We start from the raw sequence: 23,970 nt of genomic DNA on the forward strand, positions 1-23,970 counted from the left end.
CCGCGGCGGGGCTCGATGACGCGCAGCTTCTTGTCCTTGCAGGTGGTGGCGAGCAGCGAGCCGTCGCGGTTGAAGGACATGCAGTAGATGACGTCGCTGTGGCACTCCAGCACGCGCACCGCCGCGCCCTGCCCCACGTCCCACACCATTATCTGCAAACATATTACATTGAGGTTAATTTATGTTTTAACTAGCTTTCGCACATCCGTCTGCGCGGCATAAAAAAAAGTAAATAGCCTATGTGTTCTTCCAGACCACATCTATGCCAAATTTCATCCAGATCTGTTTAGGATACAAACTGTAACAAACAAACATCCATCCATCCATCCTAACTTTAGCATTTATATTAGTAACATTTACGTTTATGCAGAAGTTAATTATTTTCATTTTATGTTTTGTTAAGCAAGTTGTCAATATAGATAAGATTTTCAGAGTAGTTTTCTATTTTTTCCTATAAACCTTAACTGTCTACTACAAGGAGTTTTTCTCCAATACGTTTCCAAACAAAAAATATATTTAAACCGCTGTTTTTCAAACAAACATACTTACACTATACATTTTCAAACAAATTAATGTTGAAACTTCATTTTTTGGGTCAGAAAAAATCAAGATCTTTTAAACAAAGTTCCTAATAAAAGTAATGTGTATCGATATATTCGAAAACCCATATATTATGAAACAACAGCGTTGAGCGGCAAACTGTACAACGACCAGTTAATGTGAGTCACATCACGCGAAGTCCATTTAATACCGTCCAATTAATCTCGCGTGTTCATACACACTTAACGTTATATTATATTAAATGACATATGTTTTATACACATAAAATGATCAATTATTTCTATTTCCGCGATATTTATTGAGGATTACGAGGTGTTAATTACTTTTAGTAACAAAATGGCCAACATAAAACTATATATAAACAATATTAATCAATTTAAATTTGCTGGATATCTCCAGGGTTAGTCATTTAAGTTCGTTGGTCTACTAACTTTTGTCCGAGACTCCGTCCGCGTGGAATTAAAAAAACATCAGTATATAGATGTGTTCTTCCAGACTCTCTAGATCTATGGCAAATTTCATAGATATCCATTTAGGCTACATAACATCCATTCTTCAAAACTTCCACATTTATAATATTAGTAAGATTACCAAATAATCGAATCCAGCGCTGAGCAGAATGTTCTCGGCGGTGGGATGCCACTCGATGTAGGCGACGCGGCGCTTGTGGCCCTGCAGCTCCACCAGCCACTCCGTCAGGTGCATGGACAGCCCGCCGTCCGGGATGTGCCATAGCTTCACCTGGAATACAATACATAATCATAAATACCACATTTTGTTGGCCTAAAACAGCTACATATGTGTGAGTTATCATATATAACTTCATGTGCAGATAAAGTATAGCATTATAGTCTTAAACTATCATTTATTTAATTCCTTTACCCCTAATTTAAGATTGGTTAATAAAATTGAATTCCTAGGAAGAACAATTATGAAGTAGACACAAACCGACATTTCATGGGTACTAATGAAAGATATGTAGAAATAATAAATAAGCTTTCGACCGCGACTCCGTCCGCGTAGTTTTAAAAAAACAGAAGTGAGTAACCTATTTGTTCTGCCAGACTATCCCCTACATCTATAATAAATTTCATCGAAATCCGTTCAGCCAAGGCTACAAACTCTAACAAACATCCATCCATTCATATTAACTTTCGCATTAATAATTGAGGTATGATTTAACAAAGTGGTTTAAAAAATTACAACAGCTAAACATCCCTTAAACCTTAACCCAATATTTAAGTAACGAGCTTTTTGCTAGTGTTTGTACAACCTTGAGACGGGCGGCGCCGACTTTACTGGGCCCTATATAAACACCAAACTCACCTAGTAATCCGTCTTTATGGGCGGTCTATGTTATTAAAACAAAATCAAATTAACTGGTAGTTAATTAAATTAGTACCGCAAATAAATCGTATACATACATCGTATACATATATATATTGTAAATTTAGCAACAATCTTTTTACGAGAATTCTATATGTATTATTCCGTATAGTTACGAGAATTTACAAGCTTTTTCAAGATTTTTTACCACCTATACCTACTACTGCAATACAAGTAACTGGTGTGATTAAAATTGTATGAAAACAATAGGTGTTACGTATCGATTGTTAGGTGTTCAAAGTGAAAGTGTTTGACAAACAGTATCGAGTCATTTATACGACTTCAATGAATAACAAGTTTATTATTTCTTCAATTGTTATTGCTACTCAATAATGGTTTGATTCTTTTGGTAGTGACACAAAAAAATCAGTTCTAGCTACAACCTTCAATGCCTACGTTCCTTGAATAAAATTCTAAAACCCAATCTTTTATTTGGAATTACTGTAATATCATAATACAGTAATTACTATTATTATAATAATGTTAATTACACTTTTACTGAAAAATTCTGATTATGACGAGTCACCAATAACGTAATATCGCAACCAAACATGCCAAAATGAAAGTTCAGTTTTTCTTGCAATACACTTGTACTTTCATTTAGCAAATGTATACGGATGTAAGTATGTAAATAAGTCATTTACATATACTGCGGTTACAAACATATTTACATCACTTAAAATATACATTAATTAAAAGTGATTGAAATCACATTGGTTTAGAAAAGTCATGCTTGAGATCTTACTTTAGCCGTTAATTTAGTGACCACACTTTGAGTAACAAATATTTTAGAAGCATTATCTCCATGAAGCTCCGCTTATGAAGGGATAAAATGAACGAAGTCGCGTAACAACTCTTTGCATAATCATATATTTATGACATATAGTTATTTGTGACGAAGGATGTCAGCAATCACAGCATATTATTGAATATTTTTTTCTTTAATAAAAAGCCCTACACTTACGGACCGCCTTAGGCTATATCTTTTCACGCTATTAAATTTAGGGGGTAAAATTGGTAAAAGGCTTTATGTGGGAAAGGGATCCTAAACTAAGAGCTGCCAACATTAAGGAAGAAATTTATTTTGGATACGGTAATTTTGACATTTGCAGTTGTGAATTTGACAACTGTAAACAATAAAATAAAGTTTTTATAATTGCATGCGGATGAAGCCGCATGGGAACAGCTAGTTAGTATATATTTAGTAATATCTTACCGTACAGTCGTCGGAGCAGGATGCGATGACGTTATCATTGAAGGGGTTCCACTTGATGTCGAGGACTGGGCCCTTGTGGCCCGTCACGCGGCTCGCGTTGAAGTCCAATCGACCAGTCTGTAACATAAAGGTAGTTTTATCAGAAAACATAGCAAATTAATGAAATGTTAATGAAAACAATGGAATTTAGGAACTTTTAGCTTTTGTACACGGATTATTAAAATAAATACGTAACGCAAACTGCGTGTTTTTCTAGTTTTAAAACTATTAAATTTTTATTTTATTTAGGCGTGAAAGCTAGTTACTAAAGTAAGTAAGGACTTTTTCGGAATTTTTATGGGAGTTTTAGCTTGACCTTCATAGAGACATAATAGTAATAAATTGTGGGCTAAAACATATTTGCATAGTGTCCTACAATTGCTTTAGTTAAAGGCAATTGTTCAAATCGTCACGTGGGCGCTGCGTCAGGGTGCCGAGAATTATAACACCGAGATAACATCCAATGTCGTAAGTCAACATTTTGAGCACTGAACTAGTTAATTATTTATAATAGGGCTGCTACTAAACTGATAACACATAAACTTTTAAATATATCAATTTCAGACTTCAGGTGAGACCAAGTTCTTCCCAAGCCACAAGAATTACTAAATAATTAACGAAATTAGTAGTAAATTCAAGAAAGTATTCATTGAATGAAATTTTCGATTAATCGCGTGCAAGAAGAACAATACTCAGTATTTGGTTAGTTTATTTCTATTACATTAATTGTCAAAATATTAATATCATTGATATATTAACAAATGATATAGATTAGTAATTAGTAGACAACCCTAATATCTGCGGTTGAATTCAGATTACACAGGTCTTCGAACATGTTACTGAGCGTGAAGGCTGCGTTAAGTTGTACTGACCGCTAGGTAAGTGATACATAAATTACTGTTAGTGGATTCATTCAGTCAGCTTAGAAATTCCCCAACTGGGAGGATCAATCTTGCCCCGAATTGGTTATAACTAAATTTTAGACATTCACATTGACCCAGTGTAGTTACACTGCAATAATTTTCTTACTAGACATTTGCAGGAATAAATTTAAAGCAATAAATATGTGAAATCCTATCTACTTTCATTTAATTATTTATTATACCTTACTTCCTAATCCATATTGTATCAAATTACATAATGAACGTTGCGAAAAACTGCGAACCGTATAATTCAAATGGAATGAGGACGGACAATTGTGCACGGCAGCGAGTTTAGAAATAAAAACCGTTGATAAGTGTAGTTTTTAAGCAATTACACTGAGATTACCTCATAGCCGGTGCCCGACAACGATTACTATCGAAATTGTAGCAACTTTTAACTTTAGACGCATCATAATGTTATCGTTTGTGTAGATTATTGTAGTCAAAACATAAATAACACGTTGCCTAACGCGCAAGTTGCTTATTCCACATGACATAAATTTATCATCATCAAGTATTTCTCAATAAAGCCATATGTTAAAGTATGAGTATCTTTTGAGTTAAGAATTCTCGTTCGTAGACATATACCTTTTTTTAATAGGATATAATGGATGACATGTCTGTGACAGTTACTAGCTTTTGAAAACTTAACATAAAATGTACTTTCTCTTACAAGTGTACGAATAGACTATTCACACGTGTAAACTTACAAGAGCTAGTGTATATTAAATAAAACAAACATTGTATTTTAATGGATATTTTAACAGTTTCACACGATACTCTTACATCTGTGAAATTTCAGTTTTTATTTTATAAAAATAAACAATGTTTGAAACCGTTGAGAGGGTTATAAATTTTTTTTTGTAAAGATTTTTAAAATATCACATCTCCAGTCTGTTTATGGTAAATGATGAACAGAAAACTGATTTAGTGTATTAGTTGATTATGGTAAGGGTATTGCGTACATAGCAAAGGGTTTGCATTGTTTGTGACGTAATCATATCTGTCGATAGCACGATATTGATTTTTTTTATAAACACTGGCAGCTAAAGTCAAAAGCTTTCATTTTATTACTGAGCGAAATACAGAGTATTTAAATATTGTAGAATATCGCCTTTTCCGTGGAGATTTCAAGATTAAACATATTACCTACTCGACGTTATAAATAGCCAGAAGGTTATTAAAATTTTCCAGAATTATGAGTAATTTTTCATTATCCTTCCATTGTTTGAATTATGTTAACATTTTTTTAATATTTCTCACGCAGAGCCGAGAGATAAACTTATGTTTATCTCTAAATTAAATTATTTTAATCATGTTTTTTACTGCTAAGACATCGCAATAATACGAATTAACACATTTATATCTTTACAACTAACGCACAAGCAAAGGCCACGACTTGGTATAGATGGATTTAAAGGTATTGATCCAAGCTTGACATAGATTTTGAACTATAAGAACATAGTTCGTAGCCCAACGGAATACGTCTTTATATTATAAACCGAGAAAATATTGCATTTCTTTGCTAAAAGTGAAACTTGGCACATCGCCAGGTAATGTAAACGAGGGAATACAAGTTATATTTCATCCATAAATTACACACCTATCAGTTACTTTCATTTGAACTAGGGCTTGGTGAAATCTAGACTCATAAACACAAACAAGTATTACAAGATTCAATAACCTTTCCTAGGACAGGCAAAAGAACCTTGTAAGAAAAATACATTTTTACAGGACCCTCTTATAGTTTTATGTCATAGAAAGTCATCAAAGTTTAATTCGAATCGAAAAGAACAACTTTCAAATATGTTGGACGCTGATGCACCCCCTAGAGTCTATCTCAATCAGATTAGACGAGAATTTATTTTGTAACATTATAACATGTAATTCGCTTACCGATATTTGTATTCGTATTTGTATGTGAAAACATGTTAATTACCTACAATCAAGGATTACATTTCTCAATTTGGTAAATTCGATTTCTTTACAACTATAATTGATGATCGTTTCCGTATGTACTTTCTATCTTAATTTGTTATATGATTTTCGACTTTCACTTAATTAAGACTAATAAATAATAAAAAGTTACTTAAAATAAAATATGTATAGATTTCAATATTCTCTCACCTCTATACATCGAGAATACTTAATTGAATTGCGAAAAGTATTCGCTTAGTCATGTAAAGATTAATTATGAATATAATAAACTGAACGAAACTAAGTATCTTTGCAAAATAACATACGACGTTATCGATATAAAATAGGGCAAACAGAACAGCAAATAAGGGCAGTAACCTACTTCGACAGTGTGCCAATTGAATACAGTCGGGATTGACTTCGTGCGGCGAGTACTAACGCATTGAATTATTCGTATCGATCCCGAAATTGTGTAGTACACTTTAGTACAGATACAATTGTGTAGTACACTCTAGTACACATTACGGTATGAAAACTGCAATATACCAATTACTGTTAGTTCGCTATTAGGTCACATGATACTGTTGGTCATCTGTCAAAAAAATGACTTTCCAGTTTTCACACCTTTTGTATTAAAACAATACTTGGTTGGTATTATTAGACAACTTATTTAATTGATACTGTCGCTTTTAACTCAGAGCAATACTTCTCGTCAAGACTTAGGATGCGCGCCAAATTTATCCATACTTCTAGTGACATTGACAGCTGTCACCTAGGGACGTGACGTTTATGCCCATAATCTAGAGTTGCGCCAATTCTATAGCACGGTACTAATTTTATTCCTAAAAGTATTGAGATGGTTAGCGATTACTCTTATCTTTTACGTCCGAGTTTCGCTTGATAATAACCAGCATAAAGTGCATTAAAGAAATAAATCAACATCGTAAACACACTCCACATTTGAACAACGGGAAGGAAAGTATAATTATGTTTACTTACATGGTCCAAGGGTAAAACTAGGAAGGCTCCGCCGCCTGCGACCTCGGTGACAATAGCCACGAACTTGGGATTGACAGCACAAAAGTTGGAGTCGTGGGCATTCCTCGTTATCTTTATGTTGTCGTAGCATCGCTCTCGCTTGAACGACACGCCGTACACGTGCCGGAACTTGGAACTCCTCACACCACGGAACCATACCTATCAATTGACCAATATTAGTATGTTACGTAAATATAATTCCAAAGCTAAACAAAGGCCTGTATATCGTAATGTATGTTTAGGGCGGTTTTATGAAAATTAATCGAAATATAAGAACCATTTGCGATGTATTTTTAATTAAATCTTAACGTTGAATTCTAGCTTCTATCCAGTAATTTATTTTGTTGCCCCAATAAGTCGCTTATCAATAACACTTCCTCAGGAAAATAGGCAGAGACTTGTATGCAACTGAAATTATCTTTGCAGTTGTATAAGCAGTAAACACTATTGTTCTGATTCGAATGGCTGTTATTGCAACCGGAAGACATACTAAAATAGTTGTGATATGACAATTTAAATGTTAATTATAAAAAAAAATATTCTCTTACTATGAGAACAGATTTTTTAAACATGAAAATTCTCAAGGACGCATGGTAATAGTTCATAAAATGTATAGTCAATATTACTACATGTATTTAAAATTCGTCGAATGACCGGCCATTGGTTACGCAATCCAAGCAATGCGATCTTATTGCTTCTCATTATACTTCCCAAACAGCACTCGGCCACTACAATTAGATTCAATTAAATTGTTGCTTACGCGCTAAGTACTTGCTACCGATTTTTTTTAATTCAACACCGCTTTTGTAACAAATATAAGAAAATAATAATTAAACTAGTGTCGAAGATAAAAATCATGGTGATTTTTTTGTGCTTCATATTATTAATAAATATGTGCGATTCAAAAGGGTTGGATTTAACACCGTGATTGCAATCTAAACTCCAAACGCTTGCTTTATCGCCGAATTTAAAAAGGTTAAACGGTTATCGAAATAAAACAAAAGATGATCATATATAAAAATGTGGGACAGTGACGTCATGTGCGTAAAGACGATAAAGAGACTGAGCATATCAATTCCTTTGTTCGATTAATAAATATAAAAATCATTATGATTTATTGTCATAACAGTAATTTTAAGCGTTCAATAGCAAGGCTGTTTCTATGAATGAATGGTTTACTTACCTGCCAGTGCGAACATTTCGCACAGATTAAAAAAATAAAAAAAGCTAAAGAAAAAATGTATACCTGTGAATTAGTCATGTTGTCGTCACTATGTGCGAAATAAGGCATGCACTACATTACACTCGTACTCCACAACTATGTGTATACAGTCTGTGCATTTTAAAAAATAAATTCATGTACACAAGTAACACTAAATTCGGCAGCGCACATCACGAACTGTAAAAAAAAATAAAAACAACACCGAAACTTAAATTAAGCGTACAAACATATATATAAACTAGATGTATGATATAATGCTGTATATAATAGTTTTAGCCGGTTTCAAAGAGTAATTACGAGAATGATTATAACAGCGGCAAAGGCGCGCGAGTGGAGCGGCAGACGAAAAAAAAGTGAAAAGAGACATTACGACGCCTATGCAGTCTGTGCAGATACTGAGAGAAATTTAAATTCATTACGCTTCGCTATAGATGATACATCAATTAACAATAAACTGAAATAAAACAATCTGTGATGTAAGTCTTTGCATAACCACTTCATTATTTACTTTCTAGATTGATTTCATTAGGGTAAGAATTAGTAATCAATAACAAATATTTACATTTTATTTATTTATGGAATTGAATTGTTTATTGTTTTACCGGTAACCTGAGTAATACTTTGAACCGTCTACCATTATACAAAGCCCCATTGTTGGCTACTGGTAATCAGTCTTAAGCAAAAATACCACTCCTAGGCATCATGCATTTAACTTAATATAAAAAACTGGACACCGATGCTATTTCATGCTCAATTTACCACAGAAACGAAAAAATAGATAATTTCAGTATGTGGAAAATAAAAATATAATAGATTACGAGAACAACTTCGGTCTCTATGATAAAGGAAGCCCTTGATAATGCATTCTTCAAGTGAACTTATAACCCGGAAGTACTGCGGTATTTTTTACCCTTTCAATCATTTTTGTATCACATGTCAACAGAGTAAAGAAAAGGGTAAATATAAATAGATCGGTTATACACGTAACGTTAGAAGCTGGAGATTACGGAAAAAAGTTTAAGAATAATCATACTATAATATTAAAAATGTGAAAGTTTAGATGTTGGGTGGAGGGATGGATGTTTGTTAGAGTTTGTAGTCTAAACGGCAAAACGGATTTCGATGAAATTTTGTATAGATGTAGAGGATAGTCTGGAAGAACACATAGGCACGTTCGTTTTTTAATTCCACGTGGTCGGAGTCGCGGGCGAAAGTTAGTGGGATATAACATATGGGAAAGTTCACACTTTAAGATGAATTTCTCGTAAAAACGGGAATGCACGAAGCAGTGAACGTGTTTCGTTTAACATGGCAATTTAAATTTTAATATTAGCAAATTGAATTTAAAACGACAAATGTTTTTGTTATAGCCTTGGCGTCATTATTATTATCGTTTCATTGAACAATACATTTCTATAATATATTTGCATTCCTTTCTTACTACGAACAATTGCAAACAAATGAGATTTCTATGACCAATAATTTGTTATTTTAATCTTTCGATCTCGATATCAAACATATATTATGGACCTATTGAATCAAAATTAAAAAAATACCGCGACCTGCGCGTTTGTAGACTTGAAAAAGATATTCGATAACATGTTTTAATAATGATTATATTGTATTGATAAATGCGAAAGTTTAGATCCATTTATGATTTCTCGATATTTTGCTACTCCACATATTAAATTTGGTTGTAGCCAAAGGAATGAGCTATGAAAAACTTATTTATAAGAAAAAATCTATGGCGTCATCATGCGTAAAACAGAAAAAAGAAACTAAACGTACATACAAAATAACAATAAAAAGACCAGAATAAGATAAATGTGTGATAAAATTGCTTTCGCACGTTTGTTCCACGTTAATTTCAACTTCGAAGCGTGAGATATTTTTTTTATCGTAAGCATTATTATATTTCAAAAGCAAAATTTATTGAACAAGTACACATTATCTTACATGACTAATGTTTCTTCACATGTAATAGTATCAAAGGAATTCAAATAATTATATGATCTACTAGAGATCAGGGTCATTATTTCGAAACACAATATCTTATGTTACTTATATTATAAATGCGATAGTTTAGATTGATGGATGGATGTTTGTTAGAGTTTATGGCCTAAACGGATAAACAGATCTGGATAAAATTTGGCATAAATGTAGAGCATAGTCAATAACACAAAGGCTACTTAGTTAAATTTGTTTGTTGTTAAAGTGTTAAAATTGAAAGCTTGTAGTTATATAATATTTAAGAAGCTTTAAAAACATTTGTTGTCCAGTAGCGTTATAAAACAGGAATTAAACCATTTTTTACCTTTACATAACTTAATGTTAATGTATGACCAATAAAAAGCATTTATAACTTTGCTGCAAACAAAACAAGATTCAAATTATTACTAGGTCTTGTCCTTTGATATTATACACAAGAAATTAAAAAAAAATATAGTAACCTATGCATTCTTCCCGAAAATGTTCTACATGTGTACAAATTTCATACAGATCCATCAGATATCTTTGTGCTAGTTGAGATATCTTTTAACAAACATCCATCGATCCTAACTGTCACATCATACTAATATTATAAATGTGAAAGTTTAGATGGATGGATGTTTGTTAGAGTTTTTAGCCTAAACGTATGAACGGACCCATTGAAATTTTGTATATATGTTGGTGATAGTCTGGAAGAACACATAGGCTACTCACATTTGATTTTATAATTCCATGTGGAGTCGCGGTCGATAGCTAGTTTATAATATTAGTAAGATATAATTATTACATCACAATAGATGAAAGTGCTGGATTATAGAAACAGTAACTATGGTTTACTGGTCTAAGAAATCTTTGAAAATTGTAATAACAGTACATTTTAACATATGGAAAACAATGTTATTGCAAAGAAAAAGCCCTACTTAAGTACACTTTCAGCCCCAAGGTGTGAATTATGAGCACGATTATTTTTGAAGATAAAATATTTTACATACTAATGTTAATAATAATAAACATTTTGATTTGTATTAATATTGGGTGCTTAGAAATTAGTCAGATTGAGCATATTTTAAGTTTCCATAGAGGACTATGGAAATTAAAAGTAAATTTTGAATTAACATTTAAATACTATGTATTCTGATTATTTATGTAAATTAATTTCCAGTGATATGTTTTTATCAATAACACTATTACTCCATACAATATAACTATTTTCTGGTAATTCAATTTCATTTTCACATTAAAGTAAACTATAATCGAACTATTTTGTTGCCTTTAAGAAAAATATGAAATAAAAGATGAGTTAAATAATGTCTTGCAAAAAGGTTTTGTGATTCTAAATATGTTTTTTTTTTATTTTTCTTCATCTCAGACAGTATTTTTTAGTGATTTCAGCTCTTTTTGTTTCCTTTTTTTATTTTTTACAATGACAATATTGATTTACTGTGCATTTGTGAAAAGTAAATTGAAAATTAGTTTCTAGATTAATCTAGTATTTCAATTATTGATAGAATACTTCATTATAATATTTATGTAACAATGGATTATGAAAATGTACACACTTTATATGACTATATTTATGTAAAAATACAAATAACTTGCATCACAGAATTAATTATTTTATACTCTACTAACACCAGCACTGATTTATTTTTTATTTTAATTGCGAAACATAAAATAACTTTTTCAATGGAAATAAATAAAACAACTCAAATTCCATTACCTTCACAAAAGTTTACTAACTTGCATATATTCTAATAAATATAAATAATTCTACTGCAAATACAATCATTGAAGTATAATAAAGAAGCAAACCTACTGAGATATTTTCACACATGTGTAATAAAAACATTGTAGTGCTAAAAGCAAATATTTTGGAAAAAACATACCTTGGCGGCAGGTTTATTACAAGCTCTCACATCGACAAGCGCACTGTTCTTCGCTGGACTCTTCTCTACTATGTTTATATCTAAACAATTAATTTCTCTTATCGTTTCATCTTTAACTGGAGGCATATCCTTTATCTGAGTAATTTTGAGACCAGGGCTATAACTTTTGACACAACTTTTAACAATTTTAATTACAGATATTTGAGATATTTATGAATTATCAGGCACACAAGAATTAGAATAAATAAAGATACGGCAAATCTAGACTTCTGTAAAAATCGAATGAAAACCACTTCAAATATTCAAGCTTCAAGCCCGCCTCACAGATTAAACATAAATCGCATGTTATAAACTTCTATTTAAGACGGTGTTATTTTATCTGTAATTTTTGCATGAATTGAAACGCGCTATTTGATTTTAGTTTTATAAATACCAGAATATTATTGATAGTTATCATTCAATGCCTTTAAATTTAAATGAAGATTTACTTGCTTATAAATTATACCATGACCATGGAAAATAAAAGTTTGTGTTTTCTATGCGCGAGTGTAGCGCCATCTTTTGGTTGCGTTGCGAACTGTTTGCTGCAGCATCTCAGACATTTTTGGACTTTGGATTCCGAAGTTTGGGATCTACAGGAAATAAAAGTACAGGGGGATAAAATAGTATTCAGATGTCCTAATGCCTATAGACTAGAAAGTCCGGCAATCCATTATGTCATTTGCTACTGACTTTTTAGAAAGTTAGTCTTAAGCCAGCCTATTGTATTGTATAAAGTAAATGTATAAAATAGTCCCTACGTCAAATATTAAAGACTATAGATAACTATAATTGTTATGATAAACGCCTTCTATAGGCTTCTGCCCACTTCTCTTATTAAGCACTAATCTAAATATTTACTATAGTCTACTAGTATTTCCCTCGGCAGTTGGAGGTAGGGACAAAATATATTTTCTAATTGGAATTTGTTTATCGTTTGTATTGGTGCCTGGATGCAATGTTTTCCATATGTTACAATTTAAACAGGTTAAAAAATAACCTATCAATTGTAAGTCCGATAACCTACAATATAAATACAGTACAGTGCTGCGTTACACGATACATGAATAGTTGTCCTCAGTGATCGCACTGTTAGACCGGCATATTCTATACCTAATAAATTATCTTATTCGAATACGAAACCAGTCTGGCTTGGCTTTACAAGCGACGCGCTCGTGTACATCGTATATTATAACTTTGATAGAGTTTAACATGGTGAAAATACACAATTTCGGAGCCGGACCGGCAAAATTACCCGAAGAAGTAAGTTACAAATTGAAAAATATAAATTATAACCTGTAAATGTTTACAGAGTGTTATAATCTGTGTTTTTTGTAGGTGTATGATATAATAAAAAACGAATTGACCAATTTCGGTGGAACTGGAATTAGTTTATTGGAAACCAGTCACCGTTCGCAAACATACCTTAAACTGAATACAGAAGTACAGGATGTTGTAAGAAGATTGTTGTAAGTATGACATACTAAGAGTAATTATAACTCGTGGTATACTTAATTGTAATTATTAGAGAACATCTGGGTGATATTCGACCCTAAGTGAGAAGCGAATTAAAGTCTGTCATTGGCCATACATATTTCCCTCCTAAAATGATGACAATAAGGAAGACGTTTCTCATAATAATTGAAAACTATTGAATAACTAGTTAATTAACAAAGTTATTTTGATCATACAATGTAGTAATGTTATACTTTCTGTTTCTTCATTACAAAAACAATTAATTTCATTTATGTCATAAGGAAACAGTTACTTAAATATTTTGTTGATATTTGTTTTGAAATCAGATAACTTACAAAACATGTTATTCTTTTCATGTTATCTTGGTTATTCCTTATGAAATTGCAATAGATAATAAACAATCAAGCGTATTTGGTCACAAACAACAGTTTGATGATACCAGTTTACCGTATACTCTCACGTTGTGTAAAATTCAAAGCCATCGTACTATCGACTCTTTATATAAAATTATTACATACTAGCTGTTGCTCGTGACTTCCTCCACGTAATATTAATATAATAATAGCCTATAATATGCTCGTCTATGTCAGCTACTTTACAGAGAGAGTCCGGTCGAAATCGGTTAGCCGTTTCGGAGATTAGCCGGAACAAACGCGGCTTGCGGGCAGACAGACAGACATTTTTTTAAAATGCGATTTTTGTTGTAAGCAATGCAAATACATCACATTCCTGAAATCTGGAATTTTCATTTTTATATTATAGACACTTCTTTAGTTTCTAGACTAGATGTTTTTAACTTGTTCTTTTACTTGCGCATGTTTATCGATAAGAGAAACATTATCAAGATTGTAAACGGTTAAAATTTTATGTAGTCACGTATTGATAGTCCCTTATGAAATGTGATCTATTTGGTTATGTAAATTATTATATTTATACATAAATTATAGTGTAAAATAGATTGATATACATTGTGATACTTTTGACGTTCCTATAGAATTTTCTTTACCGCTTAGAAATCGAATGAAATCTTGAAATTTGACCTAACATAAAATATTTCAAAAAACTTTTATGATAATGATAATAATTGAAACGGCTGAACGAATCTCGTTGGCATTTGGCATACATGGACATAGTCTGGAATAACACATAGGCTACCAATTCAGTTTTTTTTTAAATTCCATGCTACGGTGTCGCGGGCGAAACTTACTATGATATAACATCAACATAATTTCAGGTCTGGCTATTTAGAAAGGGTTGAATTAATTATAATTATTAGCATAGACAAAGCTATTTTATACGCATATTTTGATATTGAATAAGGACAAACGTAACAATTACAATAATAATTTCATAGTTTGTCCTTATTTTGATTTACGTAATATCGTTTACCTTGGCTTATTGTCTTTAATAATGTTAATGATTGTATTTATTTTAGAAATGTGCCGTGTAACTACAAGATATTATTCTTGGCTGGCGGGGGTCAGGGTCAGTTTGCTGCGGTGCCTCTTAACTTGATATCCAGGACTGGAACCGCTGATTATGTAGTCACAGGTAATAAGTGGTGTATTGGCTTGAAGATTTTTAATCTATTGAATCTTTAGACTCTTTGAAATATGACGTGGGGGCCTTCGAAAGAAGAGTAAATAGGTTTAATTCTTACTAAGCTAGCGCGGACCATCTTTCGACTGCATCATCACTTTCTTCAGGTTCAAAAAAAATTGAGATCCAGAAACCAGCATTGAGCCGCTGCCCTTTCTAATATATTCAAGATTCAGTGCTTGTTCTACTTTCCTTAATAGCGATTTGCTTATAAAGTTCGCTTGGTAATTATTAGATCTAGGTGTTTTGGAATTAGTAACTTTAACCAGAAGGAATATTATTATTATTATTTTCTATGTTCGATCTTTCAGTTTTTATTTGTAAAGCCAGGTCCTTTAAGATTAAATTGACTTACTCGTTAACGCTTCTTTTTAATGCAGAAATTCGATCTTTATAAATCCATAACTAATTGCTTTATCTTTTTCTAGGTACATGGTCGGATAAAGCTGCAAAAGAGGCGAAAAAGTACGGTAAAGTGAACCTAGTGTTGCCAGCGACGGACCGTCACACGGGCATCCCGGACGTATCTACATGGAAACTGGACCCTAACGCATCTTATGTTCATATCTGTACCAACGAAACTATTCACGGTGAGTTACGTTGTATAATTTATCGTATCTTTATATGGTAATTAATTTATCCTTCTATCTCTCATTCTCCCTTTTATGCTAAGATCGCTAGTAGGACTCGACGAAGACTAGATCATTTCTGTAATTCGGGTCTGTAGTATAAAGGATTTTTTTTTAATTTAAGTTATTTATACGCATAGATAATTTAGTCGTACGTCCCCTAGTATACAGTTTTTGTGTATGATTTGTCTAATATTTTTTTTCAGGAGTGGAATTCGATTTCATACCAGACACAAAGGGCGTGCCTCTTGTCGCGGACATGTCCTCCAATTTCATGTCAAAGAAAATTGATGTTTCCAAAGTAAGTTTTTAATTAATTGTATGAAAACTCACATCAGTATTAAAACTTTTTCTACTTTGAAAAGCTATCGATAGTTTAATGCAATTAATTATTGTTTGTTTAACTTGCATACTTAATTTTCATATTCATGTAAAGTTTCGTGTACATTGAAGCGTCAATGTCATGTGAATATTAATCAACTGATTTTCTCAAAAACAAGTTAATGCAATTAAAATTTATAATTGCGTTAATTAGTAAAATTTGAAGGTTGCATGTTTAAGATATGAAAACATAAGATATCATCTCTTCATAAATAGCGGCTAAAAAAACAATATTCCTAATAAATATTTTAGCGATTTAAATTGTCATCCACTTGCCCTTGTCTATTTTACGGTCGGTACAATAAGAAGAAGTGACTTGTTATTAGTATTTAAAAAATGTCTTTTATTTCTAGTTCGGAGTCATCTACGGCGGAGCGCAAAAGAACATTGGTACAGCGGGCGTCGCTCTCGTCATAGTGCGAGAAGATCTGCTGAACCAAGCTCTGCCAACTTGCCCCTCTATACTGGACTGGACTCTCACCGCTAAGAATGATTCCATACTGAACACTCCACCTATGTTTGCGTAAGTATAGCGACATACTACCGATAATCTAAGCATAATGTTCCCATCTCTCTGACATAATCTATAATATGAGATAAAAAATTTCTAGATACAGCACTTTGTTGGCGATGTAATAAGCCTCTTTTATATATATGTTTATAGATTTTTAAAATTGGAATACAAGTTTTATTCTTTTTTGTAAATAATCTTTCATCATGCTTATATTAATGCGAAAGTTTAGATGGATGCTTGGATGTTTGTTAGAGTTTGTAGCCTAAACGGCTGTATGGATCTGAATGAAATTTAGCATACATGTAGAACATAGTCTGAAAGAACACATAGGCTAATTAGTTTTGTTTTTTTTTTTAATTCCACGCGGAAGTCGCGGGGGCACAGCTAGTTCTTCGATAAATCCCTTCTTATATAAATTTTCATTTAAAGTTTTTGCTTTGATTTTCCTTACATTCTCCGCGCTCTTCTTCCTTCTTCGTATCCTTTTTACTCTTTTTTCAAACATGTTATTTAATCATACCTTGGTATTCACGCAAATAATGAGTGTGGTTTTATAAAAAAATATAAGATCTCTTTAGTGGACTTTGTCATTGTCTTGAATTTGTGATCGGAAATTTTCTTATCGTCATACGTTCCTTTTTCATTGTATCCAAGCGTGATAACAACGATATCGGTCACTGTTAAGGTTGGATTTATCTAATTATCTTTTTGTTTTTATTACGAGTAGATTTACATCTCTGCTAATAATGTATACAAGTGTAAAACTACTGTTTAAACAAATGAAAAAGCTGTTATTGCTGTTTCATTTAAACTTATGAGATAGATAAAGACAGAAAACATACATTAACACTGTCGAAAACAAAGTTGACATAAATACGTGATTTTTTATTTAATTAATTGTCGTATTTTTGGTAATGAAACCGGTTATAATCAGTTTAGTATAGTTATCTTTAGACGTATGATACATGTCGTCAGGACTCACGTGTTTTGATAATATTTAGAGCGTGCACACCTGAAACTAAAATATCGCACAACTGCTCAATCGCGCTTTGATTCCTATGAGCTTATATGGAGGTGCGCACACTACTCGATTTTTAGTTGTGCAACTAAACAGTTGAGGCTGCGAAACAATCGACAATCGCAGAACAGTTTAGTCAAAGGTGTGCGCCCGCTCTTACAGTGCGAATCCTTACTTAAATTATACGATGCACACCTTTATGCTAGTATCTAAGGCCGCTATAGACGTTCAGTTTTAACTGATAGTTTTTATGAAGGGTTTAACTGTTCAGTTAAAACTGCGAGTGTGCGTGGTTTCAGCTAGTTTCAAGTTTACAAAACTGAATATATGTTTGCTAGTTGTGGATAAGCTATGATGTTTTCCCGACTTCCTATAAGGAGGTACTCTTTTCGTCTGTATGTTTTTTTCCATCAAAGTATCTAAATGTTTTTTTTTTAAATGAACGTACTGATTCCAAGTTCTTTATCTTTCATTTCAGTATTTACATAATGGGCAGAGTTCTACAATGGATAGAGAGAGAAGGTGGTTTAGATAAAATGTCTGAAATGGCGACAAAGAAGTCTTCACTGGTTTACAAAGTGATAGAAGAGTCTAACGGTTTCTACTACGCGCCAGTCGTTAAGGATGCGAGAAGTAAGATGAATATTCCGTTCAGGATCGGTTCTCCTGAAGGCAATGATGTGCTGGAGAAGGAGTTCTTGAAGGGCGCAGAAGCGAGAGGACTCATACAGTTGAAAGGACATCGGTAAGGATTCACTATATAAAATACTAGTATTGCTCGCGACTTCGTCCACGTCATATTCATAATAAAAAAATATAACTTGTGTTACTCATCGGTGAACGATTTTTTGAAATCGGCCCAGTAGTTATTGAGTTATTTCAAAACATGTGTGAACATATGCAAATGAATATACCAGACAATTATAAATTTTTGTATGTAGACAAAAATACAAATCTTTCGTCTTTATAATAATAGAAGAATGGGTGGAGTTTTGTTAGAGTTTGTAGCCTAAACGGCTGAACGGATTTCGATGAATTTTGGTACAGATGTAGAGGTTAGTCTGGAAGAACTAGGCTACTGACTTTTGTTTTTAAATTCCACGCGGACGGAGTCGCAGGCAAAAGTTAGTTATGAAGTTAGCTATGATATAGAAAAAATCTCTTCTGCGATATAGTTGTTTCTATTATTTACTGCGTTTTTTTTACCGAGACAAAGATTTTAAGTAGTACTGTGATTATTACAATTGTGTGTTCATGATGGGCAGCATGGTGGGCGGCATTCGCGCCTCCACGTACAACGCCGTGACGGTCGCGGAAGTGGAGACACTCGTCAGCTACATGAAGGACTTCCACAGACAACATTCCAAGTGAACTATCTACTAAGTTGAACGTTTCTATTTTTGTATTATGTTAATGTTATTAAAAATTCTTTTAAATTGTTCTTTACGAGAATGGCTGTGTTTCGGAAATATACTTTCTTATAAATTAAATTTGTTTTACTTATCCCTTGACTGAAAATGAAAGCCAAAATCTTGACGATATTCAAAAATGTTGACATCAATATAAACATAGTGAAAATCGTAATATGTCATTGCAATAACATAACAAAAGTTTTGACACAGTTTGAGTTAATGTGCATTTCTGTACGGATGATATGAGTGCGCGAACTATTTAAAATTATTAACTACTAGCTGTTGCCCACGACTCCGTCCGCGTGGTATTAAAAAAAAAACAAAAACAAGTAGCCTATGTGTTCTACTCTTCTCAACATCTATGCCAAATTTCATGCATATCTGTTCAGCCGTTTAGGCTACAAACTCTAACATACATCCATCAATCTAAACTTTCGCATTTATAATATTAGTTACATTAGATTAGATATTCCAAATTCAAACAGTTGGCGACTATTATTTGTTTTAATAATTACGTCATATGACAATAATAACTAGTTTGAGAGTCATTGTTTAGTATATTTATGTTGCTATCGGTTTATATTCTCTTGAGGGTCGTCATAAGAGTAATAGCCGTTAATTACTGGGTCAAGTGTCTAATCTGATAAGCTTGTGTAACAAATAAATATACTTGCATACGCCACATGTTAGTTATTTGCGTATGTATAAAGTAACAAATATTTGCATTATGTTTTAACATTTTGACCTCACTCAAACTTGTTGATATCTTATTTATTTTTATTTTTAGATTGGATTTGTTTATCGGCATTCATTTTTTAAAAATATGTTTTAAAATTTAGATTAAGATTTTATTAATTCTATCGTCGCAGAATGTAATGTTATTTTTTTAATAGCATAGAATTGTATCAGATATCAAGAATTCCATTTCAACAGTAATAACTGATGGTGGGTAAGTGTGCTGTAGCTTCTAGAGTACATATATATAAATACAGTCTAAGTAATATTGGAGAAACAAAAGAAAACACAAAACTTAAATACATATTAATTTATTATTCTTTTGTATAAAATATTACTGTTAACGTAATCACTAATGTGGTAAATTGTGATGGATACTGAACCACCGAAAAGTCACAACACGGCGGAATTATTGAGTATTGTTTTACTTCATAGGGACAGGTAAAAAGGGTTAAATTACATTTTTTTAAAATACAAAACCTATAAGTAATTAAACATAAATAAAAAAACAATTCTCCATACATTATTAAAAAGAATGTACTATCAGATATGTATAAACAACGATAAACGTCACCTAATTATAAAAAAATATAAAACTATACATTTTTTTCATCTATACATTCACACAGATAAAGTAGTAAGTACGCATATTATAATACAAAGAGTGTACAGATTAAAAAAATGTTACTCTCTTTTGTAATCATTCCCTAAAGCACAATGTGCACACAACCTTACGTTACAAAATATTGATTAATAAGATAATAAAAACTAACACCACGAGACTACTGAGGTCTATATTATATAAATATACAATTCATTACATTATATTTACATTTTTTCTTTAATAAAAATGGAATGTATAATTCGATATATCAGAATCATGATTTGGAATTCCCCTGTCATATGGTATGGCATTTTGCGCCTAAAAATACTAACTTGAGCATATCCTCGTTGAAGTTGTAATCTCAGAACATCAACACATTCACTGTTCAATTGCTCACGAAAAAATAAAGTTTTTGAAATTGTTGTTGTCAGTTGAGTAACTGTGCTATTGACCTATTGACATTATAGTTCATTGTATTATATTTGGTGGGGCTTAAATAAACAGTGAGTGTGTTAATACACATTCTATTTTTAAAATATCTTAAACTAAATAAAGCTAAAAGAGTACAAGATTCAACTGTATCAAAACTCAGTCGTAAGAGTGAAACGATTAGTCAAAAATGACGTGAAATATTTATTATTGCATCAAATATATCATCACGTATACGTGAGAACGTTTTCATAACGTAATCGACATTTGTATAAGAATCACCCCTACCGGGCGTAAAGTGTACTAAAAATCTACAAATGTCGATAACGTTACGAATACGCAACTGTCGCGTCTTTCGTAATAGACTCTATACAGCGAAATACAACAATATGAAACTAATTCGATACAGTACTATAAGTTTGACCAGAATACAACACGCTGTCCTCACCAACTTATTGACCTTCACTGTCGCTGTCACTCTTATCTGAAAACACAACAAGCATTATTAAACCATTAATTATTATATTGTACTAACAAGCAAGCAAAACTATACAGCAGTGTGTGTTATTTATTTTAACTGCCGCATTCAGAGTTGTTTTAAGAATACTTAAGCAGTGAGATTTTTCATACATAAAAAAGGACTTCCTTAGTCCCTTAGTGACCAAATAACTCTGGATGCGGCTCTAATTAAAGAGAGATTAGCATAAGTAAAGTTAACTAAAGTGTATTTACAGTTTTGAGTTAGGCTGTGATTGTATTGATAATTATTTTATTATTATAAATACTATATGGAAAGTATCATACAAAGCAATAGCACAGTGAAAAGCTGCATAAAAGTACATGTGCACTAATCTAAGTGCAAAAATAATACTGACCTTTCTTACCCGGATACGCGTGCCTCTTCAGTCTGTCGTATAGATCCTCCTTCGTACCGTATATACTGGCATTTGATCTGGCTAAGCTGTTCATTTTGCCACTCATACCGTTATGTAAACTCTCCTTCATGTACGTCTCATTGTAGAAGTTCGGCATCTCCCAGCCGTCCTCTTCGTCGTCATAGTAATGTGCGTATGTGGAGTGATGAGATGGCGCTATCGACTCCGCGTAAGGTGTATGGGCTCCGTAATAGAAGTTGACTTGAGAGCCGTTTTGGTCGATAGCTGGTGTTAATGTCTTCTTTGGTTCCTTCTTCTTTGTTGACCTGTTGTTGATTAATCATTAAGGTGAGAATGCATAGCCAGCCTTTTGTATAATAATATAAATAACAAGCGACCGGCTACTTAAATTCCCCCGCGGCAAAGCGACCGCTGAGTTTAGATATCTGGTATTGCAGATAGCGTTGTCTACCCTATTTACGAAGGAGACACGCATAAAGAGGAAACTTCCCCGTACTATGCATCTCCTCTACCTTCAAATCCACTCTCCCTTCCCATCCATTCATCATAAGAAAAGTTTGTGAAGAGAAAGGGACTAAAATTAAGTGGTCGTGGTATTGCAAAGGGCGAGCCGGACCTACAGTTCAAAGATGTTAAAGTGGTCTCCACCATTGTAAATAACAGTGGTGGTAAATAGGCAGAAAAATAATTATCATCGTTCTTGTTTTGTATGTTGGTACATTTACCTGGCACATATCATCCAAACGAGCAACACAAGGAATATAATGAAGATGACTCCTCCAGCGACTCCACTAGCGATGTACGCGAACTCGCTCTTGTCACGGCAATAGCGGCCAGTAAACGAACCAGTGCATCTGCAAGAAGGCTCGCCTCTCACGTCCTTCACACATTCGCCACCGTTGTCGCAGTAGTCCAGGCAAACATCTGTAAAAAAATATTAAACAAATTATAAAACTACGCCATCTTTTGGTATTATTTATAAACTTCTGTAACACATTTGAATATAAAATATGCTGTTATAGATGGCGTTGGGATGCATTTTCTTCAAGTTCAGGAAACCAAAGATAAAAAGATGTCATTGTTTCCAAGTTGTGTCTTTCATTATTGCATATTTTGTTCGTATAATTGAAATTCGAATACATAAACTATTAAACTATATGTAACATTATAAAAACTTATGTTTTTTGTACGTGAGAAATTCTAACATAGACCATAGTATAAGTATATAACTACAAAGGTTATAATTATAATAATGACAAAGAGTGCGATTTTTACAAAGATTATTCTGCTAACTAAAACTGTAACATAACCTAAAAATTGTATCTTTTTTTACACTCTAGTGAATCGTTTTGTTTGTATTTTGAGGATTAAAGGTTATTACGGCAGGTATCCAAATATAGATGCTGGTAGTTCGTGTATCGGTTCCACGGTTCAGCTGTGCATTTGATGGGAATCATATTTGCATATAGATGTATCGATTCTCGCTGAATAAACCTCGGCATATTGTTAAGCCGATAAGCCTTTCTATAGTGATAGTGTTGCATTCAAACTTGAATATAAAACTCGATTTATTTGAATACTAGACGTAAATGAGAATGATTACGAAATAACTATATACTCCACTGAGGGTTTAGAAATGACCCCCCAGTCTTATTTAACTTATAGATAACTCATCTATAACTTCTAATATTATAAAGAGGAAAGGCTTATATATTTGTAAGTTTGAAATAACTCAAAAACTACTGGGCCAATTTCAAATCTACATTATCAGTGAGTAAGACTATGTTTTTTATTTATTTTTTAATTACACGTGGACGAAGTCGCGAGCAACAACTAGTAGTACTATATACAGAAACACTAATCTTTACAGCTGGTCAATTATTCTCGTGCCATTCTCTTTGTAAATGTGCAATGTTTTGCTGTGAGGTAAACACTTGGGAAATTTAGTTCTTTGTACATGTTATGAGTAACAGTTCTTTGTCACGTCAACTCGCGTTGTGTATTGATAAATTATAGAAAATTAAAAACAATACAATGGAATGTAATAGAAATAAAATGAAA

At 32.6% G+C, this 23,970-nt stretch overlaps 3 protein-coding genes across 5 annotated transcripts in view; 1 reads left to right on the plus strand and 2 right to left on the minus strand.

Annotated features, from left to right (window-relative positions):
* LOC106103484 (coronin-2B-like) overlaps window positions 1-12,510 on the minus strand; it is a 16,836-nt gene extending 4,326 nt beyond the window's left edge. Inside the window, exons 1-5 of the mRNA XM_013283265.1 lie at window positions 12,178-12,510; window positions 7,042-7,239; window positions 3,164-3,280; window positions 1,153-1,302; window positions 5-152 (exon numbers count right to left, since the gene is read on the minus strand). Coding sequence (XP_013138719.1) covers window positions 5-152; window positions 1,153-1,302; window positions 3,164-3,280; window positions 7,042-7,239; window positions 12,178-12,303 — 739 coding nt within the window. The 5' untranslated portion in view covers window positions 12,304-12,510. The remainder of the gene's footprint in view (window positions 1-4; window positions 153-1,152; window positions 1,303-3,163; window positions 3,281-7,041; window positions 7,240-12,177) is intronic.
* Window positions 12,511-13,145: 635 nt separating this feature from the next.
* Window positions 13,146-19,323, plus strand: LOC106103608 (probable phosphoserine aminotransferase). The gene is made up of 8 exons (XM_013283390.1): window positions 13,146-13,479; window positions 13,555-13,685; window positions 15,128-15,243; window positions 15,720-15,881; window positions 16,127-16,221; window positions 16,655-16,824; window positions 18,312-18,578; window positions 19,099-19,323. Exons 1-8 carry the CDS (start codon window positions 13,429-13,431, stop codon window positions 19,202-19,204), a joined length of 1,098 nt encoding a protein of 365 aa, XP_013138844.1. The 5' UTR covers window positions 13,146-13,428; the 3' UTR covers window positions 19,205-19,323.
* Window positions 19,324-20,275: 952 nt separating this feature from the next.
* LOC106103618 overlaps window positions 20,276-23,970 on the minus strand; it is a 62,842-nt gene continuing 59,147 nt past the window's right edge. For 2 of the 3 annotated variants that reach the window (XM_013283402.1, XM_013283400.1), the window contains 3 exons: window positions 22,635-22,833; window positions 21,889-22,214; window positions 20,276-21,497 (listed from right to left, as the gene is read on the minus strand). In XM_013283402.1, coding sequence (XP_013138856.1) covers window positions 21,466-21,497; window positions 21,889-22,214; window positions 22,635-22,833 — 557 coding nt within the window. In that variant the 3' untranslated portion in view covers window positions 20,276-21,465. The remainder of the gene's footprint in view (window positions 21,498-21,888; window positions 22,215-22,634; window positions 22,834-23,970) is intronic. The other variant, XM_013283401.1, reaches the window with a different exon arrangement.

Source organism: Papilio polytes, unplaced genomic scaffold (genome assembly GCF_000836215.1).
Source record: "Papilio polytes unplaced genomic scaffold, Ppol_1.0 DF823731.1, whole genome shotgun sequence".
Taxonomy (NCBI): Eukaryota; Metazoa; Arthropoda; class Insecta; order Lepidoptera; family Papilionidae; genus Papilio; species Papilio polytes.